Below are 15718 nucleotides of genomic sequence, written 5' to 3'. Positions count from 1 at the left end.
TTGTTGTTGGGGTTGGTATTTTGTCATTTCATAGTTTTCAAAATTAAATGCGAATGACAAAACAAATTTCAAGAAAACGAAACAAACGAAATCACTTCCAAGTCATCGTCATCATCACACATTATTCAAATTCCAAGGATGTTTGGATACACCAAAAAATAAAAAAAAATAAGTATGTGTGTGTGTGTTTTGAAATATTTTAATAGCAGTGCTCTTAATTTAGTTTGTTTTTTTTTTTTTTTTTCTTTTAATTAAACAATTCAATTTCCATTTCGTTTATTATCAGTTTTGGGTGTTGTTGCCATTTCAATCAATTTTTTTTGTTGTTTCAAATTTTTTTCTTATTGCTACTTGTTTTGTTGTTGTTTGTTTTTTTTTCTTATAGGAATTAAAAAGATAACGCTTAAATGTTTAAAAAATTAAATTTAAATGTTTTTTTTTTTTAGATCTAATTGAAAATTACTTAATGCTATGATTAGTACATATTTACAGGCTAAATAGAAACACCCCGTGGTCAGCATATGGGCCATTCCATAACAAAATTAAATTCCTCATCCTCTCTCTTCCAAAATTACTGCTCATCTTCGGTAACCGTTACCGTTTCATTTTGTCCCGCTGTTTTACTATTCTCCCCATTTAACTCATCGACCGATGAGGGTCTTGACACGGATAGCTCATTTTCGCCATCACTGCCATTGTAGTCGGTGTCATTTTCTCCATTGCCCATACTCGTCGGGGTGTACATCTCTTCGTTGTATGTAACACGATCCATAAAACTACGTATTTCATCGAAATACGAGTCGTCACGATCAGCCTCATTTGACGACGGCGAATCACTGATGGCCAATCCAGTCGATTCAGCCTCGTGTTTCTTCAGATGGCGATCCAAATTCGTCTGCTGGCCAAAGCAACGATCACAGAGATGACAACGGAAAGGTCTCTCCTTGTTGTGGATGTTGCGCACATGCCTCTGCAAATTCGACGAAATGCTAAAGGCCCGATCGCAGTATTTACATGTGTACGGTTGCTCCCCGGTGTGGGTTCTCAGGTGGCGTGTCAAATTTGCCGAGCGGGGAAATACTTTGCCACAGAACTTGCAAGTATAACGATCCTTAAGTTTTCCAGATTGATGGGCGGCGGCAGCCATTACACCCGACGACAGACCTCTTAGGGCCTCGCGAAAGATTGGTTCGGGCGGAAACGACTCTCCTCTAGCGCGCAACGCATTGGCATCAAAGGCCGGCCGCTCGCCCATTAGTCCTAAAAAAGGGAACGGACGTTGAAAGGCTGATTCCAATGCGTGTGTGCGATAGAGTTCGTCCAGCAGCATCGGGTGTATGGGTCGTGGACATGTGGGTGGCATATTGGCATTGGGGGCGGTTTCGTTGATGCCATTGGTTCCATTGCCATTTGTCATGGGAGGCGATGGTGAGGGTGTGGGTCCCGGTGAGGCAGTCGATGTTCTGCTGCCCAGGCCAAATGCAGCTCTTAGGGAGGAGGATTTCTTTTTGGGTGGTTCATAGCTTTCAGCATTGCTGAGCCCCTCATTGCCTATGGGGCTGCGAACGCGGGGGCTGTGTTGCTGCAACACCATTGATTTCTGGCTGTTTTCCTCGTGGCTTTCACGGGAATCGCTTGATGAAATGCGCTTGCGCGATAAGCTTAGATCCAGAGGTAGTTCGGCGGCAGCTGTTGATTTGGTGTGGGGTTCCTGTTCATGGCGTGGCGATACCGAAACAATGTCAATTGATTTCTGTAAAGGCGAAAATAAAATAAAATAATTAAAAAACTGGTCATTAGCAACAATTGGGAGCACACAGGGAGTTTCCCTAAAAATCTTGTTTTCGAAGACTTATTCTTTTTCGAATACTCACCTTATCTTCATCATTGTGTCGAGAAACATTCTCCTCTTCTTCATCATCACTACGATGTTTGGTATTTCCAATTTCTTTTTCCTCGTCTTCTTCATCCTTGGGTTCAGTTTTCAGTTCCACCACGGAATTGGATTCTTCATCGGAGGTATAATGTTGAGACTCTTTTTTAAGAGTCTGTGTGTGGCTAATGCCCCGCGACGATGATGATGGCGAACGCTCTACAGAGGAATTACGTGATGGCTTGTTGTCGTCTCTCTCCGTTGCCTGCTTTTCCAAGGATAAACCAAAGGCCTCATGAACTGCCGCCATTTGTTCCTTGGGTAAATTGGGCGACATGGAGTTGTGTTTCAAATGTCCACCGCTCTGTTGCTGATGTGATACTGGAGAACGCAGCTGCTGTTGTTGATGTTGATGCTGCTGCTGCTGCTGTTGTAGTCTTAGATCCACATTAGGTTTGCTGAACATCAGAGGGAAGTTAGGCGTGGGCACCGCTGGAGCCTGAGGGAATATGCTCTGCAAGCCATAGGCCATTGCCGGAAATGGTGGGAAATAGGGTGAACGCATGAACAGCGAAAAGGGGTTGGGTGGAGTGGCCATGTTGTTGGCAAATTGCGAAACGCCGTTGACACCGCCGCCGCTAGATCGAGCTTGGGCTGCCGACGAGGATTGGGCCTGGGCCTGATGATGCAACGCTGCTGGATGAGGTAGACTGGGTGGCAATCCGACTCCTGCCGGCGGTACGTTGGTGGAATCACAAAAACGCTTGTGTTTCGACAATGAGGTAACGGTGCTGAAGCTCTGACCGCACTTGTTGCACTTGATCTGCATGCGACAATCGGCGTGCATCCGCTTGTGCCGACACAAATTCGAGAACTGCGTGTACGCTTTGAAGCACACCTCGCACTGGAACGGCTTGATGGAGGAGTGAATGTGCGTGTGTTGCTTGAGGCCAGATGAAGTGGCAAATGTTTTGCCGCACTCGGGACAGGCGTGACTTCTGGCACCAATGTGGTGGGTACGAATATGACGCTGTAGATTCGATGGATCACAAAATACCTGAAGAAAAAATGAAACAGAAACAGAAAAAAATTATTGAAGAGAATTAGATAATGTGTAATAAGTGTGTGTATGTATGTGTGTGTGTGCGCAAAGCGATGGATGAATCGAAAAAGTGTTAACGCTTTGAAAGCTAAAACCAAAAATCAATCTCATTTTGTTTTCTTCCAAAGAAGCAACAACAAAGAAACAGGCCTAACGGTGGTGGCTACCGTGTGTGACAGCAACAAAACCCAGCAGGCCAACCTTTAAAACCGTCTCTGGCCAAATGTAAAGTGGCTACAATGAGGGTGTGTGTGTGTGCTTGCCTTTGGTATGTAAAATACCTTCTTTTTGTATTTAGAGGACAAATCAGGCGTTATTCGCTGGTAGTGGTGGTGGTGGTCTTTAGATGCTCTTTTGTGGTCTTAAAAAGCTACCAAACGAAAACGAAAATATAATCAATCAATCATGCCAGCACCACCACCAGCCAGCCAGCCAGCCGAACGGGACAGACAATAGATTGTTTGGTAAATGAATGAATAGCCCTACAAGAAATGACGGCGGCTACCTACCACTGCTGTGGCGTTTACCCAAATCCAGTTGCGTTCTCTGTACTCATTCACTTACTCCTCCAATCAATTGTTCGGTTAATCGAATTTCTTGGAGAAAACAACGACGAAAAAAAAAAAACAGATTTTTTGAAACGTCTCTAAACGGATCTGCCAAAGCGGGGCTTACAAACAAACAACGTAAATCCCTCACTCGCTCACTCAAACTAGTTGATTACGCAAATGAGATCGCTGGTGGTAGAGAAGGGAGGGGGATTACAATCCAACACTCCCTCCACCATTTAAATGCCTGTTCATCCATCCATCCGTCCAACCTCCATCCATTATTGATAACACCAAGTGATCGAACAATTGCTGGCCATCAATTGATACAATTGTCGTCGGCGTTCGTCGTCATCGAGGTGAGTGTGAGCGTTGTCAAGCCATCCACCGTTATTCAATCGAGGCACTCACACACACACTGACAAATTTCTGTAGAAACCTTTTGGGCCATTTGTCTGCCACCCGCCGCCAATACTTTGCACGCACACCGACACATTCCGAAAATGTTTTCGATATATAAATTGTTGATTTAGCGTCTTGTTATTTGGCCTGCCTAATCATGCTGTCAAAAAAAATAATTTTCGGGGGTATTGGGGCCTTAGAAGAAAAGGAGGTGGTGTGAAAATTTGGGAAGAGAAGTGAAATCGAAAAATAATTATTTGGTAGTTCGGTAAATTTTTCCTAACACTATAAATCAGGTCCAGCCAAAAGCGGGCTTTTAAAGGGCATAATTCTTGGTATTGAGACCTTAGCAGTAGGGAGATGGTTTAAAAAGTCGGGAAGAAAGGTGAAATCCAAGTTGGTAGTTGGATATTTTTTTTTTCCTAAATCTCTAAATAAGGTCCAGCCAAAAGTAGGCTCGCGGGCCTTCAAAGAGCGTAATTCTCGCCATACTCACAATCAAAACCATTGCCAAACAATGTAATGAGAGAGTGACAACATCGGGAGAACATAAAAGTGTGGCTTTCTGTCGGGACCTGTTCTAAATACAGTTCTAAGTTCACAGTTGGAAGTCCAAAATTTTGGCAGAATAAAAATTTTAGACAACTTTGGGAATTGGTAAATATTTTCAGGAAACGTTGCTCAAATACGTATTTCTCTCCATACATCCTGAAACGGGAAATAAAGAGAATCTCTGGAGAATTTACACACCACCCTTTTAAGGTTCGTTTCATCCATTTCCAATTCCTCGTCTTTTGTGCCAAACAATGCAAGAAGAAAAAACTCCTAGACCAAAAAAATTGAAGAATGATTGTTGTGTAGCTCGTGCTGCTCACTATTACCACATTAAATGGATTAGATTCGACTACTACTGAGCAGCAACAACAGCAACAGCAACAAGAAAACAAACGGATTCAAAGATGTGATGATGAAGCAAAGAAAACGAAAGAAGAGTAGGTGGGGGTGGATGGTTATCACAATTTTTATTTAACTTGAATTTCAGTTTGCAACCCCCCCCCAAACCCTCATTCCCCCAAAAAAAACTGAAACGAAAATCCGAAATTTTGAAGCTTTTTGAGTGTCAGCTTAATGTTGTCGTAAAGCGCGATGATCATGAGGCTAAGACCGCAGCTAGCCGATAATAACAATAATGACGATCATGATTTGTTGAAGGTAATTTTGTAGCAACAACAACGAAGACGGCTAAAGAAGAGACCAGGTTAACCACCAACCACCTACAAAGAGAATGTATTGAACGATATATTTATGGCCATTTGGGGAGTGGTAATGTTGATGACTTTGAAAGTCTCTCCCCCACCCCGCACTCTTTCGCTCTGGCCAGTTTCAGTGACTTAAAAGGCGGTAGCTGAAGTTGGCGACATTTTTTCTTCTCATTTATCGTGTGCTGCTTGTTTGTTCAGCAGTTGTCATTGTGGTTATGTGTGTGTGTGTGTTTGTTTTGATCTATGGCCACAGCATTGGAGATTGTATGGCTGGTAATCTTAATCTGTTAAAATCCTTACAAAGCTTTTCCTTTTCCATGTTTCTAAAAAAAGTGGGGGGGGAGAAATAAACTTTGGTTTCTTTCTAATTCGAATGGAGTACGAGGTTCACCATTGAAAATGTCAAAGAGGTCAAATAATTGGATCAATGGTAAAAGGTATTTTTGAAAAGTTAGTTAAGCGTTGTCTGATGGAATCTTGAAATGGAGAATTAAAAAAAACAGCAAAATCTTGGGAGTCGAATAACCCATTAAAAGTGTTAACGAATATCCTTCTGCGTTGTCAGTAGGTGGAAAACAATGGCTTATTTTTTAAATACAGGGTAAAACAATTATCTTTTCTTATTACCAAGTAATGAGTGATGTCAGCAAGTAATGTGTTCTTCCAACTACGAAACCGAAGTATGCGAACTCGAATCTCGGTGTTATCAAACGAACAAAAATGGTAAAATACGATGAGTGAATCACTTAGTTATAAGGCTTTTTGTTTGGGCTGAACGTTTAACAACAAATCATAAGGTTGCGAGTTCAATCCCAGAAGTGGGGAAAACAAAATAATTGGAAAAGTGGATTCTAACATTTCAAAAAATTTTGTTCTACAATTTCTTATCTCTTGGGCGCCAAATAGAAAACTGCGTGAAATTTCCTCGGAAAAATAATGGGTTGGCAGGTAAGTAGTTACGGCTGTCAACTCATTATTTGGTAACGACAATTTTTTCTGGTTCTAATCAGCCTCAAAAGTCGGTGTACGATTTGAAAGCTAAAGGAACCGAAAATCTGGTGAAGGTTTCTTGTCATCAAAAGTAACCGGTGTCTGGAGTATTTTGGAATGCAAGGTTGGCACTAAAAAATACCAAAGTGTCGATCACCTAAAGAAGAGCTTCGCCGGGAATGAACCAAAATACCGCAGAGCAACATTCGGGCAGCGTGTGACGGTATCATTGGCCATTTGAAGACCATAATTCTCGCCAAAGGTGACCAATTCGTAAAAATCTAAATTTATTCTAAAATTTGATGATATTTCCGACATTCATGCTGTCATTCAATAAAATTAAAAAGAAAATGTAAAAATGAAGGCGTTTGATTTTGTTGCAGTTTTTTTATCTCACCCTGTACATAGCTATTCCCTAAAAATACGTTTGTAGAATTAGAAGTCCTTTAAAACTTCAGATAAAACCCCGATTAGTTATCCTAAAATACCAACTTTCTACTCTAATTCCATCTAATAATATCCATATGAGATATCTCATATTCAATGCAATATCTCCATAATTCCATCATCCAACTTCTAAAGAATGCCTTTCTTTCACCTGATCATTCTTCGTTAGATTATTGACTACTAACGACCTCTATTGAGAGCCAACATCAATTTCTCCAGATTTCACAAAGGTTTGCTTTGGAATGCTAGCAATTGTTGTAAGTGCATAATCATAATGACCACAAATGATACACTTCGAGGACCAGACACATCCTAACACCAGTTAAGAAGCAGAAGAGAAGAGGAAGACGAAAAAACGAAACTAGTCTTCGAAAAAAAGAGCCCAACAATTACATTCATTACCGACCATATTTTCTTTAAATTGATGAACTCGATTCGGAATGCAATGACAGCGTAATTGTAACGGTCCCGACAAGACACAGTGGCCGAGATAACACTTTGTCTTCTGCTTCTTCTTCAACGTTTTTGTTGTTTTTTCTTCCTTCTTGGATTTATGAGTTGAAGATAACAACAACAGCAAATCGAACTGACTTTGGTCAGGTTGATCATCAAATGAAATTAGAAAACCACAATTGAACACCAGCATCGTTGGGTATTTTACTGCTGGAGAACATCCAGCAGCATTTTAAGCTTAGTAATCTTTTGATGTTCAAAATCCATTAAGCCTCTGTTGTTGTTGTTGCTATTGTGGTTCTTGCCACAAAATAAGAAAAACATTACTAACAGCAGCAAATGCTGCTTACCTTTTTCTTACATTTATGATAATGATGATTGGACATGGAGTGAGCGCAGAGAGCTCGATAAAGAAGCTATTGATGGACGACCACAGCCGACCCCAGCAGATGAAGCAACAACTGAGGTCTGGTGGTTGATGAGGTGCAAGAAAATAATGTCATAAATTAAGGCTATGAAAACTCTTTTATCTCCCCCCTCAACAAATCCCTCCAATGTCAGTGTTAACCATTGTCCGTTGTTGGCCACCACAAATGGTCCACGCCCTAATCGCCAGCCAGCCAGCCAGCTAGCCACTCATTGTTGCTACATCCAAATTTACCATAAATAACGAATCGAGACATTCAAGTGTAACCAGCCAAGTATTTTAATTCCAAATAATGTTTAATTGTTTAATGCATTCCAATTGTTATTATTTCTGTTTTTTTCGTCGTTGTGAAGGGAAGGGTATCTGGATAGATGGATGGATGGACGCTGGATATATTAACTGATTTCGATTTTTTTTCTATTTCTTTCAAATTTTGTTGATATGGATGAGGGCGGCTTGATTGCACTGTGGTTAGGAGTGTTTGGAAAAGATGGAACACTTATTTGTGGTTAATCTCAGAGAGATAGAGAGAGAGGAAGAGGACGAAAATTAAATCAAAGATAACTATATCAATAAAAAAAAGTTAAGAAAATGTGAATTTTCGTAGCAATGGTCCTTCGATTAGGAAAAAATTTGCTTGTTCCTAGGGTCTTGTTCGTAGTTTTAAAAGAAAGGATGATGAAGGATGCTATGAGGACCTCAACCGTAGAGAGTCAAAATTTAGCAGAAAAATTTGTATTGTGTCTAGGATGGTTGGTATTGAAAAGGGGATGTATCGGTCCACGTTTTGGTATAGTCCCCACATAACGGTATCTCCCGATATTCGGTATTTTGATGATTTTCGCCACATTTCTTCGCGGATTTATCAAAAAATTGGTATTTGTGGGTCCTAATGGGTCCACGTTTTTGCATAGCCTCATATAGCGGTACCTACCGATATTCGGTATTTTGATGATTTTTGGCACATTTTTCCACGAATATGTCCAAAAATTGGTATTTGTGGTCATAATGTTTCCTTTACCTTAAGGTGGAGGGTATTAAAATTTTGGCCGCTCAAACTTATTTTTTTTACTTGTTTTATCAAAAAAAGTATCTCATCCAGACCTCCGAAAAATTCGATGGAATTTGAATAGAGAGCGAAACTCACTTGAATTCGAGAGGGAGTGCTCCAAGGAGCGGAAAAAATCGAACAAACTGAATTCTTCGATGTCGCTCGAATATGAGTGAGCATGTTTTGCTCGTTTTTGAGTGCCGAGCACTCTTTTAATTTTTGTCATACCCTTGCTATCGGTATGTTTCACACCTTGTCCATCCTTCTTCCACCCCTCTTTTACAGCAACATCAACACGGGTTTGCTGTTGCACGCAGGTACACACAATAATTTTTTCACTCATTTTCACTCTTAGAGTAAAATCTTACTCTATTTCGGGCTATTCGACCCCCACTCTAATTTTTCAACACGGAGTGATTCGGGAGCGCTGCCACACGAAACAAAAGGAGTGAAGAGTAGACTCCGTAAAAAAATTAAACTCTTCGAGCAATTCTACTCGCGAGAAAGTTTTACTCTCGAGAGAAAACGAGCAAACCTTCGCCATGATCTTTTCGATTCCAAACCACTGTCCACCCAAATGACTTTGAAAGAAGACAAAGGAGATTTTATTTTATTTTTTTTTTTTTTTTTAAACAAAAACAGTAGAAGCTCTGAGGCTGGACAAAAAAGGAGGGTATCAAAGCACAAATGACCGACGGCAATATTGATATGTTAGAAATCAAAAGTTTTGTTGATCGCGTCACATTGCTTAAGCATTTTTCTCGTTGTTGCTGGTTTTTTTGTCTTCAGATAGTTGATAAAATAGATTTCTGTTAATCACAAACAAAAAGATTTCTTCAAGTTGATCAATCTTCACACTTCTTTTTTGTTGTCTTCGTTGTCAACCGAAAACATGCATGAGTGTGTCTGCATGACAAGACATTTACTTTTTTTCATTTTTTTTATTGTTTTCTTCTCTTTTCAAAACAATGGACAATTGAAGCTCATTGAGATGAAGGAAAAAATCGAAATTAGAAAAAAATGCGACATGGTCAACAGATAAAAATAAACATTATTAAGACCATAATCCATCATCCAAAAAAACAAGCTTATTTTTTCACAAGAAAAAAAAAATAGACGAAATTAACAAAAAAACAATGAAGCCCCACTTACCTTGGTACAATTTTCACAAGGATATTTCCTGATTTCGTTGTGGACCAATGCCCGATGTTTCAGCAGCACAGGACGATGGCAGAAACGTTTTGAACACAATTCACACAGAAATTCGTCTTTGCGAAAATGATGAGCACCCACTAAATGGTCATCGAGTCTGTAAAGAGAGATAGAGAGAAAAAAGAGAAATGAGAAAAACCGAATTAAATTAATTAGCCTTCCGTTCCATCACAGCTAAAAGACAAGTGTCATTTGTTTAATACATCAAAAGCGCTCAACATGTGTCAGAATTCACATTTCATTTAAATAAATTACAATGTAAACAAAACACACACACACATACACACACTCACTCTCCTTTTAGTTAGAAGTTCAATAATGGAGCGATTGAAATCTTTTTGACATGAAAACATTTACCAAAATACAACAACAACAAAAAAAGAAAAACTAAAAAAGGCAAAATCACAAACACTTCACATTTCGTTGTTGTTGTTGTTTTACTAGTCAACTCCCCATTTATTTAGAAAATTATCAGATAAAATCCTTTTTTTTTTTTGCTGCCTCCCCTCTGCATCCTCTGTTGATTCAGTTGGTGGGCACCTCCCCTTCGGCCACTGACAAATGTGTATGAATATTTTCATTTAATATGCAACAAATCAAAAGGTTTCATCAGTGGCCCACTCTTCAACACAACAACAACGACAACAAACACCAAAACCTAATTGTCAAAAGGTCGCACGGGATGGCCACATGGCCACCGAAAGGGACATGGTGACCCACAACTTTGGAATCCTCTGTAACTGCTTTTCAAGTTGTTGCTCGACATGTGCTGCCTGGCTGTCCGTCACTTGCCTTCATTTGGTGATGATTTTTGTGATTTGTCATTTGCGTGTTGTTGTAAAATCAAAATTATCCATTAACCAACACCACCAACAAATGACAACACATGCCATGGCTCTTCAAGTGTCCTTTTTTCCCAAAGCAAATCATGTCATCAGCCATAAAAAAAAAAAAAACAGAAAAAAATCTAAACCATAGCTCAGCGTTTTATTGCGATTGCATGCATTTGCACTCCATTGTAATGGCCTGGCCAGGAGAGAGAGCAGTGCGGCCACTTGAAATGAATTTGTGTAGAGTAATTGACACTTTTGCTGTGTGTCCACTTAAGCGGTAAATATTTACCTCAGCGAGCGTTGTGCTAAGCCGCCACTGTTAACACTTTTCTTCTTTGACGGTGGCTAACTATTGGGCAAATATTGACTGGCGGGCAAACAAATTTGTTTTGCAGGGGAGCAATGTTTGCTTGTGTGTTTGATTATTTTTCAAAGGTTACTTGGATGATAATTCAATCGTAAAGAAGACATTGTTCCAATAATTACCACAATCAAGTATTCTTCGAGGAGAAGTAGGAGTAGGAAGGAGTTGAAGTATGAGAAAGAAAATTTAGGAAACATTGAACATTGCTTATATAATTCGAAACTATTGGAGAATTGAAGTGTGTTCCTATCACCTCGTAGTCTAAAAAGCCTTATCATGGAATTTTTAAATTTTGATAATTTTTTCAAAAAAAAAAAATAAATAAATAAATAAATCGACGTTAGTCCCCATTTTGAGACACGCCTTTGGAAAAACAAGATCGCTTTGGGAAAAATTAGAAATTCTGGAAAGTTTTTTTAAGCTTTTTGCGAATACGAGACCTCTGGATAATCAGCCAATAATTGGCATCGAGGTACCACAAATATCTAGGAGATACTTATTTCTTGTAGAAGTCCTCTAAATAAAATGTCCTACTCCAAATAGGCATGGACAACTTTTTCCTAATTTTAGATATCTCTTACTGAGGTTTCATCCAATAAATGGCTGAGGTCAAGGTTCCTCATTTGGCAGTCCATGATGTATTGGTAGTAGCATTGATCTGCAAAATTGATTAAAAGGATTATCACTTATGCAAGTGATCGACGAGATGTCTGGAAGTAAACATAATGCTGGAGTTGAACGAAGAGAACTCGTGGCTATATATTGGTAATTAGAAAATTCTAAAATCCAATAAAAGGAACAACAGTTTTAGTGCATTTACAAAAGCATTTTTGCAAGAATTTTCCGGAAAAAGTTATTCGTGATGGAATTCAAGCGTGATAGTGTGATTTCTTTATATTTGGCTGGAAAACCACAAGTGGCTATCGTTAGAGCACTCCAGCATTTAAATGCGAATAAATCTTTTGTGTCTCGTACCATCACTTGTTACCGACGCTCGTTATCGTGGAAGTGGACGGAAGAAAACAGCAACAACAGCAGAAATATTTCGAAAAGTGAAGAAGCGACTTGATCGAAGCCCGAGTCGCAATGGCAGAAATATATTCCATTCGGCAAATATGGAAAAATGAGCTCGGGTTAAATTGAATATCCAAAAAGTTGAAGAACTTGAACCGTAACGGAAAGAAAATAGGCTCAAAAGAGCTAAAGAGTTGCTTCGCTTGGCCGAAAGTGGTGAACTGCCGAATTTGGTTTTCTCCGATGGTCGCTCTCCGCTCGTATTAATCTTCCGTAGATTCAGAATAAATGTCGAATATTATAATGAGAATATTCTGGAGGGCGTATTAAAGCCTTGGGCACGCAAACATTTTGGCCGCGGACCTTGGAGATTCCATTGGCCGTTTGAAGGCCATAATTTGTGCCAAAGGTGACCAATTCGAACAAATCTAAAATTATTCTAAAAATTGATGCTATTTCCGACATTTTTTGCTTTCATTCAATAAAATTTAAAAAAAAAAAATGTAAAAAGTATGGCGTTTGACTTTTTTGTAGTTTTTTATCTCACCCTGTATATGGGAGATACACCACAATGTGGACTAATATTAACTATTTTTGCAAAGGGCTAAGGGACCCTTAGAAACTTTCAAATACCAAATTCCAGATAAACCCGTTCAAAAATGTGCCGAAAATCGTCGAAATGCCTAATTGCTGCTAGTTTTGAAAGAGGGAAAGAGAAGGTCAGAGAAATGAAATTCTGAAAAAATTACAGGCATTTTTTAAACTTTGGCAATTTTTTTAAAAAAGAATTTTTGAGAATTCACATCCACAATTTTCAAATAATTTTAAATAATTTCTAACATAATTAAGATTTAAAATTAAGTGATACATATTTTAACCTATTAATTTAACTTTCATTTTCTTTCATTTTTGTTTATTTCTAGTACAAAATAACCGCAAAGGGCTTTCACTGCAACACCTTCATTTCCACTCCAAACCGAATAAATTTCCAAAAAAGTAAAAATACTATTGAGGTAAGTTTATACGCCAACTCATTAATTGAATATATAATTTATAGACATTGGGTGTTGGCACTGATTGTATTTTTATTTTGGTATTGAGGATAATCATTCACTTGATAATAACAGACCCAATAACCCTTTAACCCTTCTGTCTGCATAACGAGCAACTCCTCCTTGTCTCTCGGTATTACACAAATTAGGCCTAATTATTTATTGTTTTTTTCGGTTTTCCCAGAAAGAGGTGTTCAACAACACTTGTTAAACATTAGTTTTTGTTGCTGTAATAAAAGAAAACCAAAAGTTTTTCCTTCCCCCCTCCCAAAAACAGCAAGAGGTGTGCTGATGAGTAAATGACAAATTATAAGCGGTAAATCATTTCGTTTTGATTTATTTCAGCCTTGTAATTATCACCGCCTAATTATTCCCATTGGGATCTATATATTTTGTTGTATGAGTCTGCACGTGTGAGCGATACAAGAGTGTGTTAAGAATTGTAAATGTCAGATTGTAAGAGAGGGGGTTTTCGACTACTTACCGATCTATATCTCCAAAGGTTTTATCACAAACTTCACAGCGTATATCAAAACCATTCTCATCATCACTTAATGCAGGATCTAGATGTTCCGATGATTTGTCTTTGTTGTCTCGATAATCGTCGTCGTGATTTAAATTTGAACCATAGAATGAAACTGAAAAGAGTAGGTAGATATAAAATTATTTAGAAATTAATTTTTAAAGGGTTTATGAGGTCGAAGCACTAATAGGTCTGCAATCAAAATTGATGTAAGAATTGTAACTGTAAAAATTACTATGGTATTTTTTTTTTAATTTTTCCTAAAATTCTTAAGGCGCAGTTAAGCAAAGGATAGTCATATTTTAAAATTTTCTAAATAATTTTTTAGACTCCCAGAACTAAATATAGAATTTTATTATTTCCTCTAATTTTTTTAATTATTTTCCAGACTTCCAGAACTATAATAATTAATTGTATAATAATTTTTTTGAAAAAAAAATGAGGCAATCCTTCAAAACGCTTTATAATTATCTAAAGTAACTCCATTTAATAACGATTTGGAGGTGAAGTTTTTCTTAATATTCCGTGATTTATTATTTTTTTTTTTTTTACCTCAGGAATATATTTTTTCAAAACAAAACTTTTTTTTCATCGAACCAAAAAATAACTTGTTTTGAGAAAAATATATTCTGGAAGTACAAAAAAAAGAAAATAAATCACAAAATATGAAAAAATCAAGGAGTTGATTTTAAGTTTAATTTAAGTTTAATTATTTTAACTAAATTTAAAGCATTTTGAGGAATTGCCTCAGCGGCTTCCCATTTCTCTCTATAAAAATTGACAAGGGAATAGAATTCGGTATTATAGTTTTGGGACCCTTAAATATATTTAAAAAAAATACAAAAAAAGGAAAAAAATAGTCCGAAAAATTGCTCGGATTATATCAGGTAATAACGCGAGTGTGCTGACTCAGAACTTATTCAAAAAATAGACCCACTGAATCAAACTAAAATGCATTTGCCATATTTAAGTCTCTATTCATTTAAATTAAAATATATATATATTTTTTTAAATTAAATTGTTCCTTTTGATACATTTTTATTTCTGAACCTTGGATCTTCATTCATGTTTTTTTTTAATTTATTTTTTATATCAACTCACTTTATTCAAATAGTTTAACACTTTTCCTTTCACAAATTTTATTTATTTTTTTACTTTGAAGATCTTTTTTTTAACTCTTCCTTTAGACTTCTTGGTCTTCTTCAAAGGATCGTCGTTTCGTTTTTGTTTTGCTTCTGAGTAATCTTCACTGAGCGCACACACAACTTGACTCTTCCGTTTCCGTTGAACAAGTGTTTGACCATGGAGTCCTGTAAAGCGTCAAGTGTCCTTTGTACGAAGCTCTTGTCTGATGTTCTGCTGGTCGCTCGGTTCCACTTGACCGCATATACACTCATACACCTAGCCAGTTTATCACAGTAGCCCACTCATTCATTTTGCCACAGCTCAACTAAAAAACAAGGACTTTTCACGATTTTCCCTAACCCATAACTACCCACCCAGGGTTTTTTTTATTATTTCGCTTAGTTTTCGTTAAACACGTAAACATATGAAAATGAATAGATAATTGGCTTTTGTATGCATACCAAACATCAGACGAACACACTCACACACTCTCACATGGTAGTGGTAGAGCAGCACCTCAAATAAGGGTAAACACCCTCACCTGTATGCACACACCGCCAAAAAATGGTCGTGGACTTTAATAATATTTGCCCAGGACACCCCTGAAAATACAACAAATCATACCCAAAAGTAGAGTACAACAAAAGGCTGACATCCACACAACACACAACACTTGAGTTGTGGGCCACAAGGTCTTTTTTTGTTGTTGTTGTTGCATTCAAATTCTCCTAGGACCTGGGACTTGGTTAAAAAGAAGCAGCAACCGCTGAGATACGCAACTGATTGAAAGCCACATTTGACATGATAACGGCACGGACAACAGCAAATACCGGCCAACAGAAATTAAATCAAATTGTCCAAACGTATGCCAAGGCAGGTGGTGTTCCGGCCAACCTAAGGGATGTTACACAAAGGACGAGAAGATTTTCGTGACTTTTTCTTGCGGTTTTGACTCAAGCAGGGCACACAGGTGGCTCAACCTCTGACATTGACTTGAGCGGACTTTTGTGTTTAAAATTAAAAAGTCAATTGCATTTTGG

General features: G+C 38.1%; 1 protein-coding gene across 2 annotated transcripts in view; it reads right to left on the bottom strand.

Moving 5' to 3' along the window:
- Positions 1-270: 270 nt before the first annotated feature.
- Positions 271-15718, bottom strand: part of LOC131805510 (transcription factor hamlet-like) — a 74678-nt gene continuing 59230 nt past the window's right edge. For both annotated transcript variants that reach the window (XM_059128724.1, XM_059128725.1), the window contains exons 5-8: positions 13515-13668; positions 9708-9864; positions 1875-2930; positions 271-1753 (exon numbers count right to left, since the gene is read on the bottom strand). In XM_059128724.1, coding sequence (XP_058984707.1) covers positions 572-1753; positions 1875-2930; positions 9708-9864; positions 13515-13668 — 2549 coding nt within the window. In that variant the 3' untranslated portion in view covers positions 271-571. The remainder of the gene's footprint in view (positions 1754-1874; positions 2931-9707; positions 9865-13514; positions 13669-15718) is intronic.

This window comes from Musca domestica, unplaced genomic scaffold, assembly GCF_030504385.1.
Source record: "Musca domestica strain aabys unplaced genomic scaffold, Musca_domestica.polishedcontigs.V.1.1 57, whole genome shotgun sequence".
NCBI classification, from domain to species: domain Eukaryota; kingdom Metazoa; phylum Arthropoda; class Insecta; order Diptera; family Muscidae; genus Musca; species Musca domestica.
This window is presented reverse-complemented; position numbering and strand designations above follow the sequence as displayed.